This window comes from Tursiops truncatus, chromosome 20 (genome assembly GCF_011762595.2).
Source record: "Tursiops truncatus isolate mTurTru1 chromosome 20, mTurTru1.mat.Y, whole genome shotgun sequence".
NCBI lineage: Eukaryota > Metazoa > Chordata > Mammalia > Artiodactyla > Delphinidae > Tursiops > Tursiops truncatus.
The window spans coordinates 30,666,917-30,684,731 of NC_047053.1; the positions used below are offsets into that span (position 1 = coordinate 30,666,917).

At 37.8% G+C, this 17,815-nt stretch overlaps 1 protein-coding gene across 8 annotated transcripts in view; it reads right to left on the bottom strand.

Moving 5' to 3' along the window:
- The window catches only part of BCAS3 (BCAS3 microtubule associated cell migration factor), a 571,522-nt gene that overhangs the window by 222,147 nt on the left and 331,560 nt on the right, over positions 1–17,815 (bottom strand). The window contains exon 24 of one of the 8 annotated variants that reach the window (XM_073797381.1): positions 319–8,560. The exons of the other annotated variants lie outside the window; for them this stretch is intronic. Within the exon in view, the coding sequence (XP_073653482.1) occupies positions 8,490–8,560 (71 nt within the window). The 3' untranslated portion in view covers positions 319–8,489. Of the gene's footprint in view, positions 1–318; positions 8,561–17,815 lie in introns of those variants that run through there. 8 annotated transcript variants of the gene reach the window in all.

Below are 17,815 nucleotides of genomic sequence, written 5' to 3' on the forward strand. Positions count from 1 at the left end.
AATAAAGAGGTAGATGTGGAGAATGGACTTGATGACATGGGGTGGGAGGGCGAAGCTGGGGCGAAGTGAGAGTAGCATCGACATATATACACTACCAAATGTAAAACAGTTGGCTGGTGGGAAGCAGCCGCATAGCACAGGGAGATCGGCTCGGTGCTTTGCGATGACCTAGAGGGGTGGGATAGGGAGGTTGGGAGGCAGACTCAAGAGGGAGGGGATATGGGGACATGTGTATGCATATGGGCAATTCGTTTTGTTGTGCAACAGAAAGTAACACGGTATTGTGGAGCAATTATACTCCAATAAAGATCTATTTAAAAAAAAAAACAGCTTTATTGAGCAATATCTGACACATCATACAAATCATCCTTTTGAAGTGTACAATTAATTCAATGTGAATCAAGCCTTTTTTAAAAATTGAAAACTTTTGGCTGTGTTGGGTCTTCGTTGCTGCGCGTGGGCTTTCTCTAGTTGAGGTGAGCGGGGACTCCTGTTCGTTGCAGTGCGCGGGCTTCTTATTGTGGTGGCTTCTCTTGTTGTGGAGCACAGGCTCTAGGCATGCGGGCTTCAGTAGTTGTGGCATGCAGGCTCAGTAGTTGTGCTTCGTGGGCTCTAGAGTGCAGGCTCAGTAGTCGTGGCCCATGGGCTTATTTGCTCCGCGGCACATGGGATCTTCCCGGACCACGGCTTGAACCCGTGTCCCCTGCATTGGCAGGCGGTTTCTTAACCACTGACCCACACAGAGAAGCCCCTGAATCAAGTCTTTTAACACATAATTCAACATTACCCAGTACCCAGTATGGGCTACTGACTCTGTAAGGTTCTAGAGCAGTGGCTCTCAAATGGGGACAATTTTGCCCACCAGGACACATTTGGCAACGTTTGGAGACATTTTTGATTTTCATGATGGGTGGAAGCTATTAGTATTTAGTGGATAGAGGCCGGGGATACTGCTAAACATCCTACAATGCACAGGACAGCCCCACAACAAAGAATTATCCAGTCCAAAATGCCAGTAGTGCTTAGGTTAAGAAACTTGTTCTTGGCATACAAAGATGAACAAGAGACAATATCTGTCTGCCCAAAGCTTACTGTCTGGTGAAAGAGTGCAAGGTGGAGACAGCACAGGATGCTAGGGTTGCAGAGAGAAGAGGACGCTTAAGCCAAAAAATATTGGAAGACAAACAGGAATTTGCCAGGGGTACTCAGGATGGAAAGGAGTGATTTCATGCAGAGGGACTAACGTGGAAAAATACTGATATGCAGAAAGCATGTTGGAGTCTAAGAAGTTCCAGGAGTTCAGAATAGTTACAGCTCAGGAGAGAACAAGAAAATAGAAGATTACACAGGAGCCCGATCATCATGGTTTTGTATGTCATGCTAGGAAAGAACTTGGACTTGATCTTATAATCAGTGGTCAACAAACATTTTCTGTAATGAACCAGATAGGAATATCTTTAGGCCATATGGTCTCTGTTACAACTACTCAACTCTGGGATCATAGTGAGGAGAAAGCAGCCATCGACAATCCGTAAGTGCATAATGAATGTGGCTATGTTCCATTAAAACTTTACTTATGGGCACTAAAATTTGAATTGCATGTAATTTTCAGGGTTAATAAAATACTCTTGTCCTTTTGATTTTTTTCTTCCGTATAAAACTGTGAAAACCTTTCTGTACCTGTGGGCTGTAGCTGTACATAAGCAGATGGTGACAGTAGTTTGCCAAGCCCTGCTATAGTGAATACACAGGACTTCAAGGTGACAAGTCAGCTGATCAGATAAAAAATGAAGCGGGGCATTTTTCTTGAGATCTCTGGAGGGACGGACCATCTTCTAGCCATTCCTGCTAAAGAACAAATGGACTTGGGCCTAAATTTTGTCAATACCTTGCCTGTAATACTTACAATGAGGTGGTATGCTAACTAAAGGAAAGGAAAGCTCATTTTAGGCTACTCTGGTGAAATGACATTTACCTAATGCAGATATAAATTTCTTCATAATTAGTGGGCACTTGACACTAATGTAATCTGATTACTGCAGCAAAGTCATCTTTAAACTAAATCCCCAGTACTGACAGAGTATGTCCTTGAATTAAGCAAATGAGGGCTAAGTGACAAAAAGTACCAGCTATTAAGAAACAACTCCATATTTATAATCATCTGTTATACTGAAGAGAAGACCAAATACCTCATAGTATCAATATGAGAAGTATGACACAGACCGCTTGACACATAGGTAAGGTGTCCTCACTATCTTAGCCCTGATATTATCCCAATTCAAATTCTAGAAACTTCAAGCTACTGGAAACCTCTTACTTTTAATTTGGAACTATTTTCAAGAGAGAGGTCTGATAACATGGATTCAAATTGTGAAGACAGTATGTCACTTTTACTCAATTTAAAAATGTTTTATTAAAAAATAAACTGTGTAAGAGAAAAGTACAAGAATACTGATCTAGAGAAACATTTCTTTAAAAAACTTGTTTCTTCCTGATTCCAATTTTGTATGATTTGTAATAGCCACAATGGTGTACTATTATAACTAAAGCCATTTCAAATCTAAACAACTGTCTTTTACATCTTTGATGTGGCTGACTCTTTATGAATAATTATGATCTTTCTTAGGGACAATAAACATACGTCAAAGGGATTGTTTTGAGGATTAATTGATCTGTTTGTAATTTAATTACATAGTGTCTGGTATAGAGTATATGCTCCATCGAGGTTAGGTATCATTAAACACGAAATGTATTACAATCACTACTTCAACTTCTCTCTAAATGTGTCACCACGACAGAGTTCTCACGACTTTAAAATACTTTTCAAAGAATTCAAGAATCGAAAGAACCTAGAAATTGCACGGTCCAGCTCTCATATTATATAAATGGATTGACTGACCGAAGTCACACAGGGAGATGATGTATCTTGGTATAAAGAGCAAGGGCTCTGTAGTTGAACGTGCCTGATTTTGAGTCCTGGCTCCACCAGCTGAGTTAACTCAGCCAAAACCTCAATTTTCTAATTTATAAAAATGTGGATTAAATGAGATGATGCTCACAAAGTACTGAAGACAGTGACTAACATATTTTTTTAAATCAATAAATGTTCACTATTATTTTGATCTTAATTTCCTACCATGAAATTATATTTCCTCTGTCCATCTTTTGAAGAAATGTGTGTAAATTGCTCCTGTATTTGTTCTGAACTTGACTCCTAGCTAACTATACTGACAGGCCACACCAGACTAAGGCAAATTATTTAAAATATTTATTTTCCAAATCCAGCAAACGCTACCTCTCCCTTTCTTTGTACAATTCCTTCGTTAGTATATACCTCAACTTCAAATTATTTTAGTAAGTCTTCCAATGCTTCAATTTCTCCAACTCTGCTCCATGGGTCCTGGGAACACATATGTAAAAACTGTGCTAAATATATCTGTGGAATGCCTTGTTAAAGATTACACAATAAGGAACAAAAGATGGTGTTTCTGGAGATTCCAAGCAGTTGTGGGCCAATGAACATCACAGAAAGTATCCTTCCAATTCATTTGCTTAAAAGGCTAAGGAAATAATCTATTTCCTTTTCTCTGTTTTCTATCTGGTTTCTCTGATGTGTTCCCAGATACTCAAAGAAAGATTCAGATATCCATGAAATCTTAATATGCCTGTTTGAAGCCAGGAAAAATAAAGAATAGTACGCCAATATTGAAGACCAGAAAAAGTCCATCAGTACTTGAGGGGGAATTTTGTTCAGTCTTGGAAATTACTGAAAGAGTCTACTTCCATGGTAACTGGGGAAGAAAATGCCAAACGGTTTAAATTTACACGGCATTCCACGACCCTGAAGCATGCTCCTGAAGTGATCCTACAAACTTGGCAATTACTCTAACAGCCTAAGTCTTCATCTGTTGCCAGATGAGCTGCAGCAATTTTTGGCCTTGCCTTACAGCCCTTGCACTTGACATCATTTAGCCTAGACTCAGCCCTTGACCTTGCCTTTATAGTTGGGGAAGAGTTCAGAGGGACCAAACCTCGATAGAAACAACCTAAGTGTGAAAGGTTTTACCCCAAGGCTTCTCTCAATGAGTGCTCTTTAATATTTAACGTTGATCTTTAATCTCATATGTTCATCAGAATGGGATAAGTGCAAACTCTCCCTTCTATCTAAGAAACATTAAGCTCATAATTTGTTGTTCTTATTTGTTTCTTTGTTTTTGTTTTGCCTTAAGGCAGAAGTAGAAGGCCATAATGGTAACTTGAAAGGCTCCTCTCACACTAAGGATTGTATCTTTTTTTTTTTTTTTTTTTTTTTTGCGGTATGCGGGCCTCTCACTGTTGTGGCCTCTCCCGTTGCGGAGCATAGGCTCCAGACGCGCAGGCTCAGCGGCCATGGCTCAGCGGCCCACATGCTCCGCGGCATGTGGGATCTTCCCAGACCAGGGCTCCAACCCGTGTCCCCTGCATTGGCAGGCGGACTCTCAACCACTGCGCCACCAGGGAAGCCCGGATTGTATCTTTTTATCAGCTTTGTTCATCTGATTGGATTCTATTTAAATTTTCCTTTAACCTTGGATGTTTGAGAGGTTCTTGAGCACACTGAGACTTTCTCCACAAAAAGGAAACCCCTTGATTGGATTAGAAACCACTACCTGCCTCTGGAAATCAAACCTTTCAGTAGGGTCAGATCAATCTGAACTTAAATTCTTTGATGTTTTCCTGTTAACCCAAGTAGATCTGCTCAGGAGCTTCTTATTAAGAAGGGCAGGGCTGGGGCTATATCTCCTACTTTTTGTCTTTCCTTCTCTCCATCTTGCCTTCTCAACATTGAACAAAGTATTGTGGGCGCCATGAAGTATTCTGGTGAACGAGAGCAGACTGTTACGCATGTACCTGGTTAAAGTGCTGCGTACTTTCTTCAATGTTGAGAAGGCAAGATGGAGACAAGGAAAGACAAAAAGTAGGAGATACAGCCCCAGCCCTGCCCTTCTTAATAACACTAGATTTGGAACTTTCGACCTAGTTGTGATTAAAATTACCAAGGGAGTAGGAATTTGTTCTTTCTACTGGCATTCTGTCTTGTAAAAAGAAGAAGAAGGGAAGGTGATTATAGGTACCTAACATCAAATTTAGTAAAAATCACTGAATAGAAAACCAGAAGTGTGATTTAATGACCTAAGAAATTAGGCAAAAGTGTCAAGTCTAAAGAATTTTAAAATGGTTATAGGTCAAAGCATTAAAAACTTCTCTGGGGATGGAGTGGCTATAAGGCGAACCCGGTTAGGAATCTGCCAGGGGTTAATTGCAACCCTGCATGAAAAGCAGTTAACAAGTGAGAATTAGAACACCCAGGAGGAAAAGAAAAATGTTTCCAGTGCCATAAGAAATAAACAACAAAGGAGAAATATTTCCTTTGGCTACCACTGCCTCCTTTTCAAAAGCTCAGAGGAGCTATGGGGAATGCCAAGGACTGGTTTTCTCTCAACTCCCTCTGAAACATTTGTCTTCATTACCACTCTTTTTAATCAGGGCTCCTTCATGAGTGTTTCTGCTCAGCCCCTAAGGGGCAGCTCTGGTCTGCGATAAATCAGAGTCCACACCGCAAGTCACTAATCAGCACTCCCAGGGAAAGAAAAACAGAGAAGTGCAGACCACTACACTGAAAAGGACTGGCGGCTCACAGGCCTCAAGGAAGAAAGGCCTTTATGTAGAAATAATAAATTAGTGGAGGTGGAATAGCACTCCAATGTCTAGGACTTATTTTAAAATCTCAAACGCAAATTGTTCACACTTAATCATAAGAGTTTAGAAGATAATTTCGTTTTAGCAATGTAAGGCAGATTATGAGTTTGCTTAATGAATCGAATTTGTACCCCCAGCTCAATGATTTTGATACCTAACTCAAAACTTAGTAAGACTCAGAGATGTCATTGAGAAATAAAACAAAAAATTCCAGGTGAGGACTCTAATGTCTATAATATGACTGTTACTTTGCTTAAATGGAACTAGGATCATAAAATTACGAACATATTGTATTTTTTCTCTGGAAAGGATCTTAGAAATAATCTAAGAAAAAGACTAAATGGAGTGGCTAGAAGTCAGCAGAGCTTGTTAGTAGCACAGTTTACTCTAGAAACTAGGATTCCAAACATCTTACACAACTATAGATCTCATGCATGAGTCAATACTGAAAAATCACCACTTAACAGAGAAAAGTGAAGAGTAGAATATGAATCAGGAAATGTGGGCTACAGTCCTATGTCCACCACTTACTCGCTTACCTTGGCTAAATCACTGAACACTCTGAGTCTCAATTTCTTCACCTGTAAGACGGGGTTTACATATTTCCTGCATATATTATAGGGCTGCTGCAATATATATACAAGGTATTATTAAATTATTATAAATGACTTTTCTGAGAGGTAGAATGGGCTGAAGAGCTAACGGGATTCAGGTGAAGTAGAGAAAATTCACTTTTCAGAGGAAGACAGATACAGATTGTAGCAAATACTACTAGAATCCTAGGATACAAGCTTAGGTATGAAATCACCCCTGAGACACAAAATCAGACCATAGTGTGGAATGCAAATTAGCAAGCCAAGAGTTGAGTCCATGGCTTCCAAAATAGATGCTAACTTTTCTAATGGCAAACCTAAGACCTACTTTATATCTATCTGCCTATGACAAAGTGAGGATGGCATGGACTCCAGAAAGAAATCATAGGAGACACTTAGCCAAATACATGATGCCGTGTGGCAGTAAAGGCAACACGCCTGCCTAGGAGCCAGGACGTACTGCTGTTCCAGCTTTGTTGGTATGTTATTGCTTGTTGTCTGTGAAAGCTGAAGCATGATAATGTCACCTCACCATGGCCTGACAGATATGGATATTGTCCTTACACAGAGCACAGAGGAGCCCCCCTCTGAGGCAGAGTCATAGGTATGCAAAAATGCTAGTTTTCCTACACTCCAATATTATTAAAATATAACTAAGGAACTAGCATCCGTCAAAGTGATGAACACTTCCTGAATCTAACTGCATAAAACAGCCTCCTGTTTTTCCTAATGTAACCAGAACCTTTGTCTGTCATTAACTTTATGAAGAAAAACTCTCATAAGACCTCAGGAGAAACACTGTTTGATACTGATCTTAGGAGCCAGGATCTGACCTGCTTGGAGCCCAACTGAACTAAAAAGAAGGACAATTTGATTAGACTGCAGGTGTTTATAGAAGGGATATACAAGAAGCATGGCTAGAATTTTGAATCTTCATTCAAAATACTAGACTTCATATTGTAAAACGGGAGCAATGAAATGATGAAAGCAGTATTTGAGGAAGAAGTTTCTATCAGCATTATGTAGGATAAACTCGGGGAAGTGGCAGGTTCAGACAGACTGACATTTGGGGGACCAAGGTTGACACTGCTGCAGTGCTCCAGGCAAGAGGTAATTAAGAATCAGTTTTGTGGTCATTCTGATGAATGGGGGCAAGGGGTTTCCTTGGCTTGTACTGACTATTCTCTTGGATATAAGAGAATTAATCACACTGTAATAGGGAAGAACAAATCCAACTCCACATTAGATCTGTTTCTTTTACTTTAACCTCTGTATTCTATTGCTTTAAGAGTGTTGCCTATAGCCTGAAATATACAGAATAGCCCATTCTCAAGGCTCTGATCTTTAAGAGTATAACACTTTTTCATTCACATAGAGATAAAAAGTTGCAGAACAGAGAATAACATTTGTCTTGTTGGAGTTTTACAGGAACATTGAGACCTGACCTACCTAGACAGCTGCAAGAACAAAGGATTCCAACACCAAGAAGTGTGCAATAACCAACCATGCCCCTTCCCTCATCTTGCCTTTAAAAATACTTTGCTGAAACCCTTTAGGGAGTTCAGGGATGTTTAGGGCATAAGCCACCCATTCTCCCTGCATGGCCCTGAAATAAACCTTTTTCTGTTCCAAATGTTGACGTTGTTTCGGTATTGCTTTGTACAGACTAATTGCTCATAGTTAACTGGGAAGATATTTTATATTTGTTGGTTTTTAAGGAGCTCTGAAAGTTAGAACTAAGAGGAATACTTATGCAATTATTATTAAATACTATTAAGAATTTGAAAGAGCTTTAGATTAAAAAGTATTGACAGTAAATTTAGAGTTAGTCATATAAGCTCAGTAAAGTTGAATGTGGGTCTTTCAGCTGTCTACCAAATATGTGATTAGAACAGCTGGGCAGATGCCATTAGGGAATCATCCATATGCTCTCGGGGACCTGCCAACTGTCTGAGCCACAGAAGCAGAGTGTGGGTGATAACGCTGAGAATCCAAAATGGCCTTTACAAACAACAACACACCAAGAATCACTCACGGTCTAAAGAAAAGCACCAGCAGATTTGTCAAGTACAGATACGGATTTTATTTTGCTTTTAAATGTTGGAATTAAACCAGATACAATTTCATGATGTGCTATGAGAAATGAATAAGTCTACCTTATACACAAAAATGGCTTCCGTAGACCCTGAAGAACAGCTCAGCAGAAGAAATAAATCGAGGTGTAGTTCCTAAATATGGGCAGAGAAGAACATAGAGAAGTTCATGGGACAATGAAAGGTGTCCAACAAAGGCGCTAAAACTGAGGATCTGCACCTCCCTGCACAGGACCTCGGGGTCTCCTCAACCTCACACATGAGAGCAAAGCTCCTCCTCTCTGTTTTCCTGAGTACTGTAAGGAAAGGAGGCTCAAAGTCTTGGAGGTTGAAAATCAAGTCTGGCTGCTATAAAGCAACCCCTCTCAGATATATTCTCATTCCTGACAAATACCCACCCACCGGCAGGCCTGGGAGACACATGGCGACCAGAGCAAGTTGTCAAAACTTATCATTATAAAACGTCCATCTTCCCAAAGTACAACCTTTGCTCAACGCAGTGTTTTCCTTGGAAGACAGCTCTTCTGAGAGCTATAAAAAGGTGGTTAGAATTGATGAGGTAAGCTCTTGTAGTCAAGCTAACCATCATGTTAAAAATGTAAAGGTGAATAATGATGGTGGAATGCTTAACCAAAACCAAAAACTAATAACAACAACAAAATTCATTAATTATGTCCCTCTACTTCAAAGAATTTCATAATTCTTAGCATTCCTCTTTTGAGAAAAGAAAACTGCGTGCAAATTTTATGGCCCTCCTACTTTAATTTCCTTTCTTACGCCATACCCTCAGATGGCTAGCCTGGTGCTACGTGGCCTAGGCTACATACAAAGTTCACAGCTCTTTGCCTGATCTCATGATCCTCTATCAAAAAACAGCACTTTCAAAAGTGTTTCCTGTCTAGTTCTGCCATTGCGTGAGTATTGCCTTGGCTGGATCCGCTGCCAAATTGAGTCCCTTTGGTAAAAAAAACTGCAGGGAACTCAATACAGCCCTGTCCCCCCTCTACCTTAGGTTTGACATCCAGAAGTGACTTAGGAAGTACTCTAATGGTTACCAAATTTTTGGAAACTGATTTAACTTTCCTGAGCTAAACATGTGTTTAGGAGAGACTACATCACTAATCATCACTTGACCCTGTGACAGACCAAAAGTTGCTGATTTTTTTTTCCCTTAAAAAAAAAAGAAAGAAAGAAAAAAACAACTTTTATCAGCTAGCACAATGATGTAAATGCAAAATCATGTTGTGAGATGACTGCAAACATGCTGATTTCCAGATGTTGGACAAGATAGTGCAGAAACACCGAAAAGGACGGTTAACAGTTTCTGTCACAAACTCTGCTGGGTTACTTGCTTTCTGGGGACTTTACACAGCTGTCAAACCATTTAGGATAGAGAAGAACTGAAGGTTTCTTGTCAGTTGGCAAATTCTAATCCATCGACTCTGGGTAAAAAGAACTTTGTCTCTGAAAACACAGACAATTTTCCAAATCTATTATTATTACTGTGATCAGAAATAACTACAGTGTGTAATTTACTCAAATATATATTTATTGTTGCCATACGTTTTATTTAAATAAGCTTGTACACCAATCATAGAAGGTACAAATCTAGAGCAAAGCTCTGCACATTCCACTAAATATCCCCTCCATATATCAGCCATAGATAAAATCATGTCAAAACAGAATAGCTCAGGCTGTCCCTGCTGCATGGGCTTCTTTTTTATGGACTCATCCTTGACTCACACTATTCCTGGTGGGAGTCTTCCCCAAAAAATCCAGATTTAGTTGTCAGATTTACACTATCAAAAAATCTCTAAAATGAGTGGGTTCCTTAAAAGAAAAGCCAAACTCTGGGTAATTACATTCAAATTCCTTAATCACATTTTCTGAGCTCAATGGGAATTGTGGTGTTTCTTTCCTGAATATCTTCTCCAAAGCCACATAAATGCAATACAGATTCTTCCTCCAAAGGGATATGGAACATAAGGAGTCCCCCTTGGCAAAATGTTAGTTTCAAGTGTATGCTTCTTGTCTTTTTCATGCAGCTAGAAACAGTATATGTGTATGTATATATTCATGTAGGTGTGCATTTTTATCACCCTCCTCACATTTCACCCCCCCCAAAAAGAAACAAGGGGGAAAAAAAGGATACAGAGCATCTCAGGAATATTTGCAAGCATATAGTTTACCAACAGTGTTAGACATTATTGCAAGTCAGTAATATTTGCTTCTTTCCCACCTCTGGGTTAGTAAGAGGATTGTACTTCCCCATCCCCTTAAAGCTCTAGTCCATTAGTCTCAAACACAACTTTCTGTGATAATGGAAATGTTCTGTATTTTGTGTTGTCCAGGATGGTAGATTTATAATGCAGCTAGTGCCACTGAGGAACTGAAGGACAAATTTTGTTTAATTTTCATTAGATAGAATTTAGATAAGCAAATGCAGCTAGTGGCTACTGCACTGGACAGCACAGTTCTAACCCATGAATTGTGAGCAGAAGTGACCAGTGTGAGACCTCCAGTGTCCCCCTCCCCTTGCCATGGTCACCTGCAATAATTTGATGATGACGCTTTAGTTAATTGAGGTCCAAGAGTGGAGACAGCATGGAGCAGAGACTCCTGCAACCTCTGATGGACAATAATTTAGCCAGAAAAGTCACAAAATATACAAGAAAAAGCGTAGAGCAAGTACTGATCTTTGTTAAAACCCTATGGGTCAAATATTACCCACGAAAAGGTCAAGAAGCTCCTACTTCGCATGTGCAGGTGGTGGTGGAATGAGGAGGAAATGTAGCTGCTCAAGCAAACTAAAACTATTCCTTAAGATGTAACATAATATAAAACCTGTGATATAAAGGTAGAGATGATCTTTTGTACCTTACTATATTTTCATAATATGATGCCTGGGATAAAGGGTGGCTGATTTACGACATCGTACTAACTGCTCAGAAAAACAACCCAAGAAGAAATCTTAACACATTTTATGTTATTGTTGCCATGGAAGACATTTTTGTATTCCAAGTAGTAAAAATATGTTTGTGAGTAATATTTTTCCCACAAAGAGAAAAATCCCCTAGTCATGGAAGAGTTAAAAGAGACCAAAATTAGACACAGTTCATGTTAAAGGTTAGAAGAATAATCAGTCATTTGAAAAACACTACATAAACATTTTTCCGGATGCAATTTTCAGTCCAAGGATACATTTCCCAGTAGAAATCAGCAGCTAAAAAGGAAATCATTTCGTCTCCATAAGTGCCAAATTGTATCCTGATTTTTCCTGGTCTGGCTCAACTTTCAAAACTAGTGGTTCAACTTCTGCAATCTTTCACCCAATGACTATGTAAACACATCTTTATAAGACAGACATAATCCTTGGGTGGGCCAATTTATGTTGGATTATGAAAATACTTAAAATACAAAATCATATAATGACTGTTGTCCTTTGGTTTTTCACGAAAAGGAAAGGAAAATCCAGTTAACATAGGCAGCGGTTACTGTGAAGATAATATGACACATATACGTTGCTTTCTCTTTTTCCAATATCTTTGAAAATAAATATTACTGACAAATCAGTAAAGGACTGCATCATATTTTGGGAAGGTGGTATGTAAATTAAGAAGCTGCAAACATACCTCTGATGTGCTCCATCACATGCCACACTGTACCACACAATTGGAATGAATTAAACTACTCACACGAGGCCAGGAAAAATTCTCACCCTTGGAAGTACTTTGGATCTTCTGTATTCGGTCAGAGGTTATAGAAACATTAGTTTTAAGGATAAAGTAATCTTAAGTAAAAACCAAAGATTCATTCAGAATTTATTACTGCCTCTGATTCATATATATCTCGGATTATTCAGAACTCTCCACAACACAATTCAAGCAGAATATCAAGCCTATAGCTCGGAAAAATCATAAATTTAAAATCTGCATAGAAAGATAAACTCTGCTTTTTCACTTCCCCCTTGAAATTCTAGAGCTTTTATAGTCAACTACAAAATGCATCATGAAAAGCCTATCTTCAATATTTAGCATGTGGTGGGGAAGAATTTTAACTTTTCCTCCAATGAATAAAGTTATGTAAAAGAAGACATTTGGGGAGTCTTCGGAGAGTGCAGAATAAATTATTGCTGTAAGATCTGGAAAAGTTTGGTAGGATGTTAAGAGATTTCCACATCTGTGTCTATACATTCATGTCTTGGGAATAATGTATCTTCAAAACCATTCACAGAAAAATGTTGTAAAGTACTCCTCCCTTCAGTAAGCAAAGCTTATGAGTTGCAATCACAAAGATTTCATTTCACCATACGTTATTGAGAATTAATCAAATATCCATGATTATACTCACAAAAATGATTTCTGTAAATATTGTTAAAAGTTATAACAAAGCAAAGAATTTTAAGTAGCTTAATTCTACAAATTTTTGACAATTTATAGTATAACTCTATGAATAATCTTCTAACGGCTATATTAGCCCTTCATCTTTGCTCCTGAGAAAACAAATAAATATGTCACTGAAGCAGCATGAACAGACTATAGAAATGAACACAGCACAATGCACATTTTCTTTCCTGTGCTAGGAGAGGCTGATGAATGATATAATTTTTTAATTCACAAAATTTTAACTGAATGTAAGAACATATTAGAGTTGCATTTTCCTGTTCAAATGACTCATTCTGTCCAAACCAGCATGAAGCATTTAATTAAATATTTTCATTTAACTCTAATTTGAAAGACACAAAAATTTTAACTTGTTTGCCAAAATTAGAAAATCCTTAGTTCTTCTGAAAAGAATATACATATATAAACGTTCAAAACTAAAAATTAAAGGTTGATTATTTAAATCTTGCTTTTAAATTAAAATATTTTGCATTCCTTTCTGATTTAAAACACTCTCCAATGAAAGCCACCATTATTTATAAGTGAAGAAAGAAAAGGGAATTTGTCTTACTTCTCCCCACTCCTCACTTTGCCATTGTCACCTGTATCTATTTCCAGGAAGCCAATATTCATTAGGGTTAATCTGCCTACTAAATGAATAAACAAAGGATTTCTCTGTCACTAAGAGGCCAGGTGAGCCGATAGCATCTTCTAACACAGAAAATCATCTGTACCATACAGCTCAGGAAATTACCTGCTGCAATCCCACACCTGGGATCATTTGGCAGGTAGATCTCTAATGTTGAGTAATACATGGAAAATTGACTATAACGATTTTTTCAAAGGACTGAAAATCTTACATATTTTAGAACAGAAGAACATTTTTATGGAATTAACTTTATAAGTCACCAAGGAAAACTAGTAAAAAAAAAAAAAAAAAAAGAAAAGTTTTCCATGATTTTCCCCTAAATACTAACAGTGGATATAAGAACTAATGCCAAAGTGCCAACATGCAATGAAATAAGAACCGATACAACACCAATATTTTCATGAATCACATGATCTTAAAAATATATATACATAATAATTCTAGAATAGAATGCAGTCAACAAACTAAATTTAAAAAATACATTATCATAATCCCTACCTGTACAAACTGATAAATTCAGACCAAATAAAGCTACATGAATGCAGTGGTTCATCAAGATGCCAGGAAAAGAACCCAAGGCCAATTATTTGTTAATACATTAAATTGATAACATTGCCTCTCCATGTTTCCCTTTATGGAGTAGAATCCCAGGTCTTACTTCCGTAAAGAAATCATTTTTCCAGCTAAATAATCCAACAGGAAACCATTGGTAATAAATAAGCAAAACAAAAGTAAAAGAAATGAGGTCAAAGACACGTGACCTCTCTCCAAATGTTGGGGGTGGGAGAAGAAATATATCCTAGATATTACTTTTAAATAATATTTGATAGCTTAAAAACCATGTGGTATAAGCAGATAGAAGAACCAGAGGACTGATTTGATTAGGTACAAGACACTGCAGCAACAAAACTCATTTACAAAACATGAAAACAAATAGTGGTTAGGGATTATTACCCTCTCACATAGGTTCAATCCTACAAGTGGGCCTAGCTGTGATATAGAATGAAATAAGACTAAATCTATCAGCTTTTGTGCCAGTGAGAATCAACCAATGTGCGACCCTTGGCACAAGAGGCCATTACGTAGCTGAAACTGGTGCTATATTTACTCAAGTTTTAATAATACACTCGCTGAGAAAAGGAGCCAAACTACTAGGCAGATAATATATCATTCTCTAGAGGGAGTAGAGACTGAAGAATGAAAAGACTTAGGAAAAGGGTCAGTCAACATTTAATGAGTACTTACTGTTTGTCAAACCCCATAGGAAACAGGAGTGGGTTTGCTCAAGGGTGATAAAAAACAGATACAGTCTTTGTACACAGTATGTGTTATCAATATTATTATCAATGCATTTGAATTTCTTAGCTTCACAAGCGTTCCCTGGTTGTTTTTTATACTGTATGTGTCCGGAGAGGTGTCCATATAGGCTAGCAGTGCTATCAGTGGGAAACAGTGACAATGAAGACTGAGCCCCATGCACACTGCACCTAAGGAAGTGCAGAGTGGAAAAAAAGAAAAAGGACTTACTCAAAATGTGGGATCTTTCATAGTTTTTTATCTGTTGGGCCAGGTTTTCTGAAATCAGCCATTTAAACATAAGTCAAAGTAAATGCAAACTGTCTGCGACTCCCAATAGCCATCAGCTTATACTGTTGTATTGACAACAGCTGCAAAATATATGAATGTCATATATACATATTCCTGAATTTATTTTTGCTGAGAGGGTTTTTTGGTGTATGTGGGAAAATTCAGCATGTCAGTTTAAGGAAATGTATATGATTTCCCTTTCAAGATCCTACAAAAACATATGGGAGCAAGATAATGTTTGTCCTGACCTGCCAAAATCCTGGGGAGATCATCTCAAATCCACATCACATTCCTGAGTACTAATGCTCACACTGGGGCTTTTGCATTAGCAGATGTGTGAAAATGCATGTACTCAGAGAACTCCCTCATGGCTTCACATCTAAAGAAGCTCTTCTACAACAGCTATTCCAGCCAAAAGCTGAAATGATATTTCCAAGTTAAGTATACCTTCATTTAAGCCAGTGTCTGGACAGAAAAATTCAACTGAAGGGTTTGTTATTTGGCTCAGAACCAAGAGGAGCCCGAGCGAATGTTAGACAGATTTTCAGGAGGCCTCCCCCGCTCCATTCCCAGTCCTTGAGTTGCATCAAAGACTCTGGGAATTTTCCTTCACTCATGTAACAATTTCCCATTTCAAACCCATGCCTGAAAGAGGCATGCACTAGATTTTCGTTGTGATTAAAATAGGGGGCAGGGTCTGTTCGATACTGTCACTAGTTCATTATTTAGGCTGTGGCCAAAAACATACTAAGAACATTAACAAAACCAAACTACCTTTGCATACTTTCTTTAAAATTTTCCCTTGTAAAAAAATAACAGATTTTTAAGCCTTATATAAGTAACACAAGCTCACTGTAGAAAACTTTGGAAAAACTTTAAAGAAGAAAGTTAAAAATGCCCCATATCCCACCACTCAGAGGTTAAATACTATTTATATTTTGCTCTGTTTCCTTCTAGTTTCTCAAATGTATAAAATACAGTTCTGTTATCCTTCTACACGTTTATAATGGCAAAATGAAAAGCAGTGGTCACAATCTGAGTTAGAGAAAAAGCATTAAACAACAAAAAAAGCATTAAATCTAGAAATGTTAAAAAGGACACCTAGTACATTACATTCTACAATGAAGCCTTAGCAGTTACGCATATTTGTATATCACATAACATGGACATTATATGGCAAAACTACAGAAGTAGAAGGAGAAATAAAGAGAAAAGTGTTAGTAGCATGAGAGTTTAATTCACCTTTCTAAGCCCAGGATAGGATACATACGGCATCAGAAGACACAAAAACATAATTAATGAGGTAAATCTAACTGATATAAACACAACTTTATATCTTGAAAACAGAGAATATATCCTTTTTTCAAGTGCGCATAATAAATATAAATTCACAGAAAGTAAGCATTTTCGCCACAAAATAAAATCTGATCTAAACAATCTTCCAGATCTAATTAACAATTTACAGGAAATTTCAGGGACAAAAGAACACCATGGGGATATAGTCAGCAAAATCCTATTTGTGGGAAGGGAAACACTACAGGATACATGTTTCTTTAAAAACTGATGGACTAGAACCCTATATTTTAAGATACTCTTATGAGAGATATCAACCAATTGGAATGTATGGGTCTTATTTGGAACATGATTTTTAAAAATGAGATAATCAGGGAAATTTAACATGAATTGGAAATTTGATATTAAAGCATTATTGTTATTTTTTTCAGGAGTGATAGTATTTTGCTTTAAAAGAAGTTTATTTTTTGGAGATACGTGTGGATATATTTACAGATGAAATAATGTCTGAAATTTGCTTCAAAATAATCTGGTGGGGTAGTGGGGTAAGATATGAAACTAGTCTGGCCATGAGTTCTTACTTGCTGAAGCTACCTGATTGTTAGGGGGTTTGTAATGTTATTCCTTCTATGTTTGCGTATGTTTGAAATTTTGTATAATAAGGTGTTAAAGGAAGAGAGCGTGTATGTGCGCATGAACGCATGCATGCGCACACATGCGCAGACCCACAGAAACTGATGATAGCAAGTGTAGATAATTCTTTTGAGGAGTTATACTTTAAACGAAAGAAATGGGTCTGTAGTTGATATTGCTTTTAAAATGGACCTCATGGTTCATTCATTTTTATTTAAAGTTCTACTTTGTGTAGAGAGATATCAAAAATAATTATCACTTCTTGAAATCTAGTGACTGTTTAGATATTTGCTATATTATATATTTATTTAAATTTTTTCTATAAGTTAGAAAATTTTCACAATAAAAAGTTATGAATTAAACTTCCTACTCATTGCCAAGACAAAAAATTATCTTAGCAATTCTTGCCTGCTGATACTTGTTTCAAATGCAGTGTTAAGAGTCAAATAAAATCCACTGCTAGGGCTTCCCTGGTGGCGCAGTGGTTGAGAGTCCGCCTGCCGATGCAGGGGAGATGGGTTCGTGCCCCGGTCCGGGAAGATCCCACATGCCATGGAGCGGCTGGGCCCGTGAGCCATGGCCGCTGAGCCTGTGTGTCCGGAGCCTGTGCTCTGCAACGGGAGAGGCCACAACAGTGAGAGGTCCGCATACTGGGGGAAAAAAAAAAAAAAAAAAAATCCACTGCTATTTTGACTGGGATTGTAAAAAAGTTCAGAACTAATTTTGGAATAACTGCAATTTTTACAATACTCAGTTTCCTTCTTCAGAAACCTGATATATTGTTAGTTTATGCAAATTATATTACTCTGAAGAGTTTCACCCTTTTTTTTTTTTTTTGGTACACTT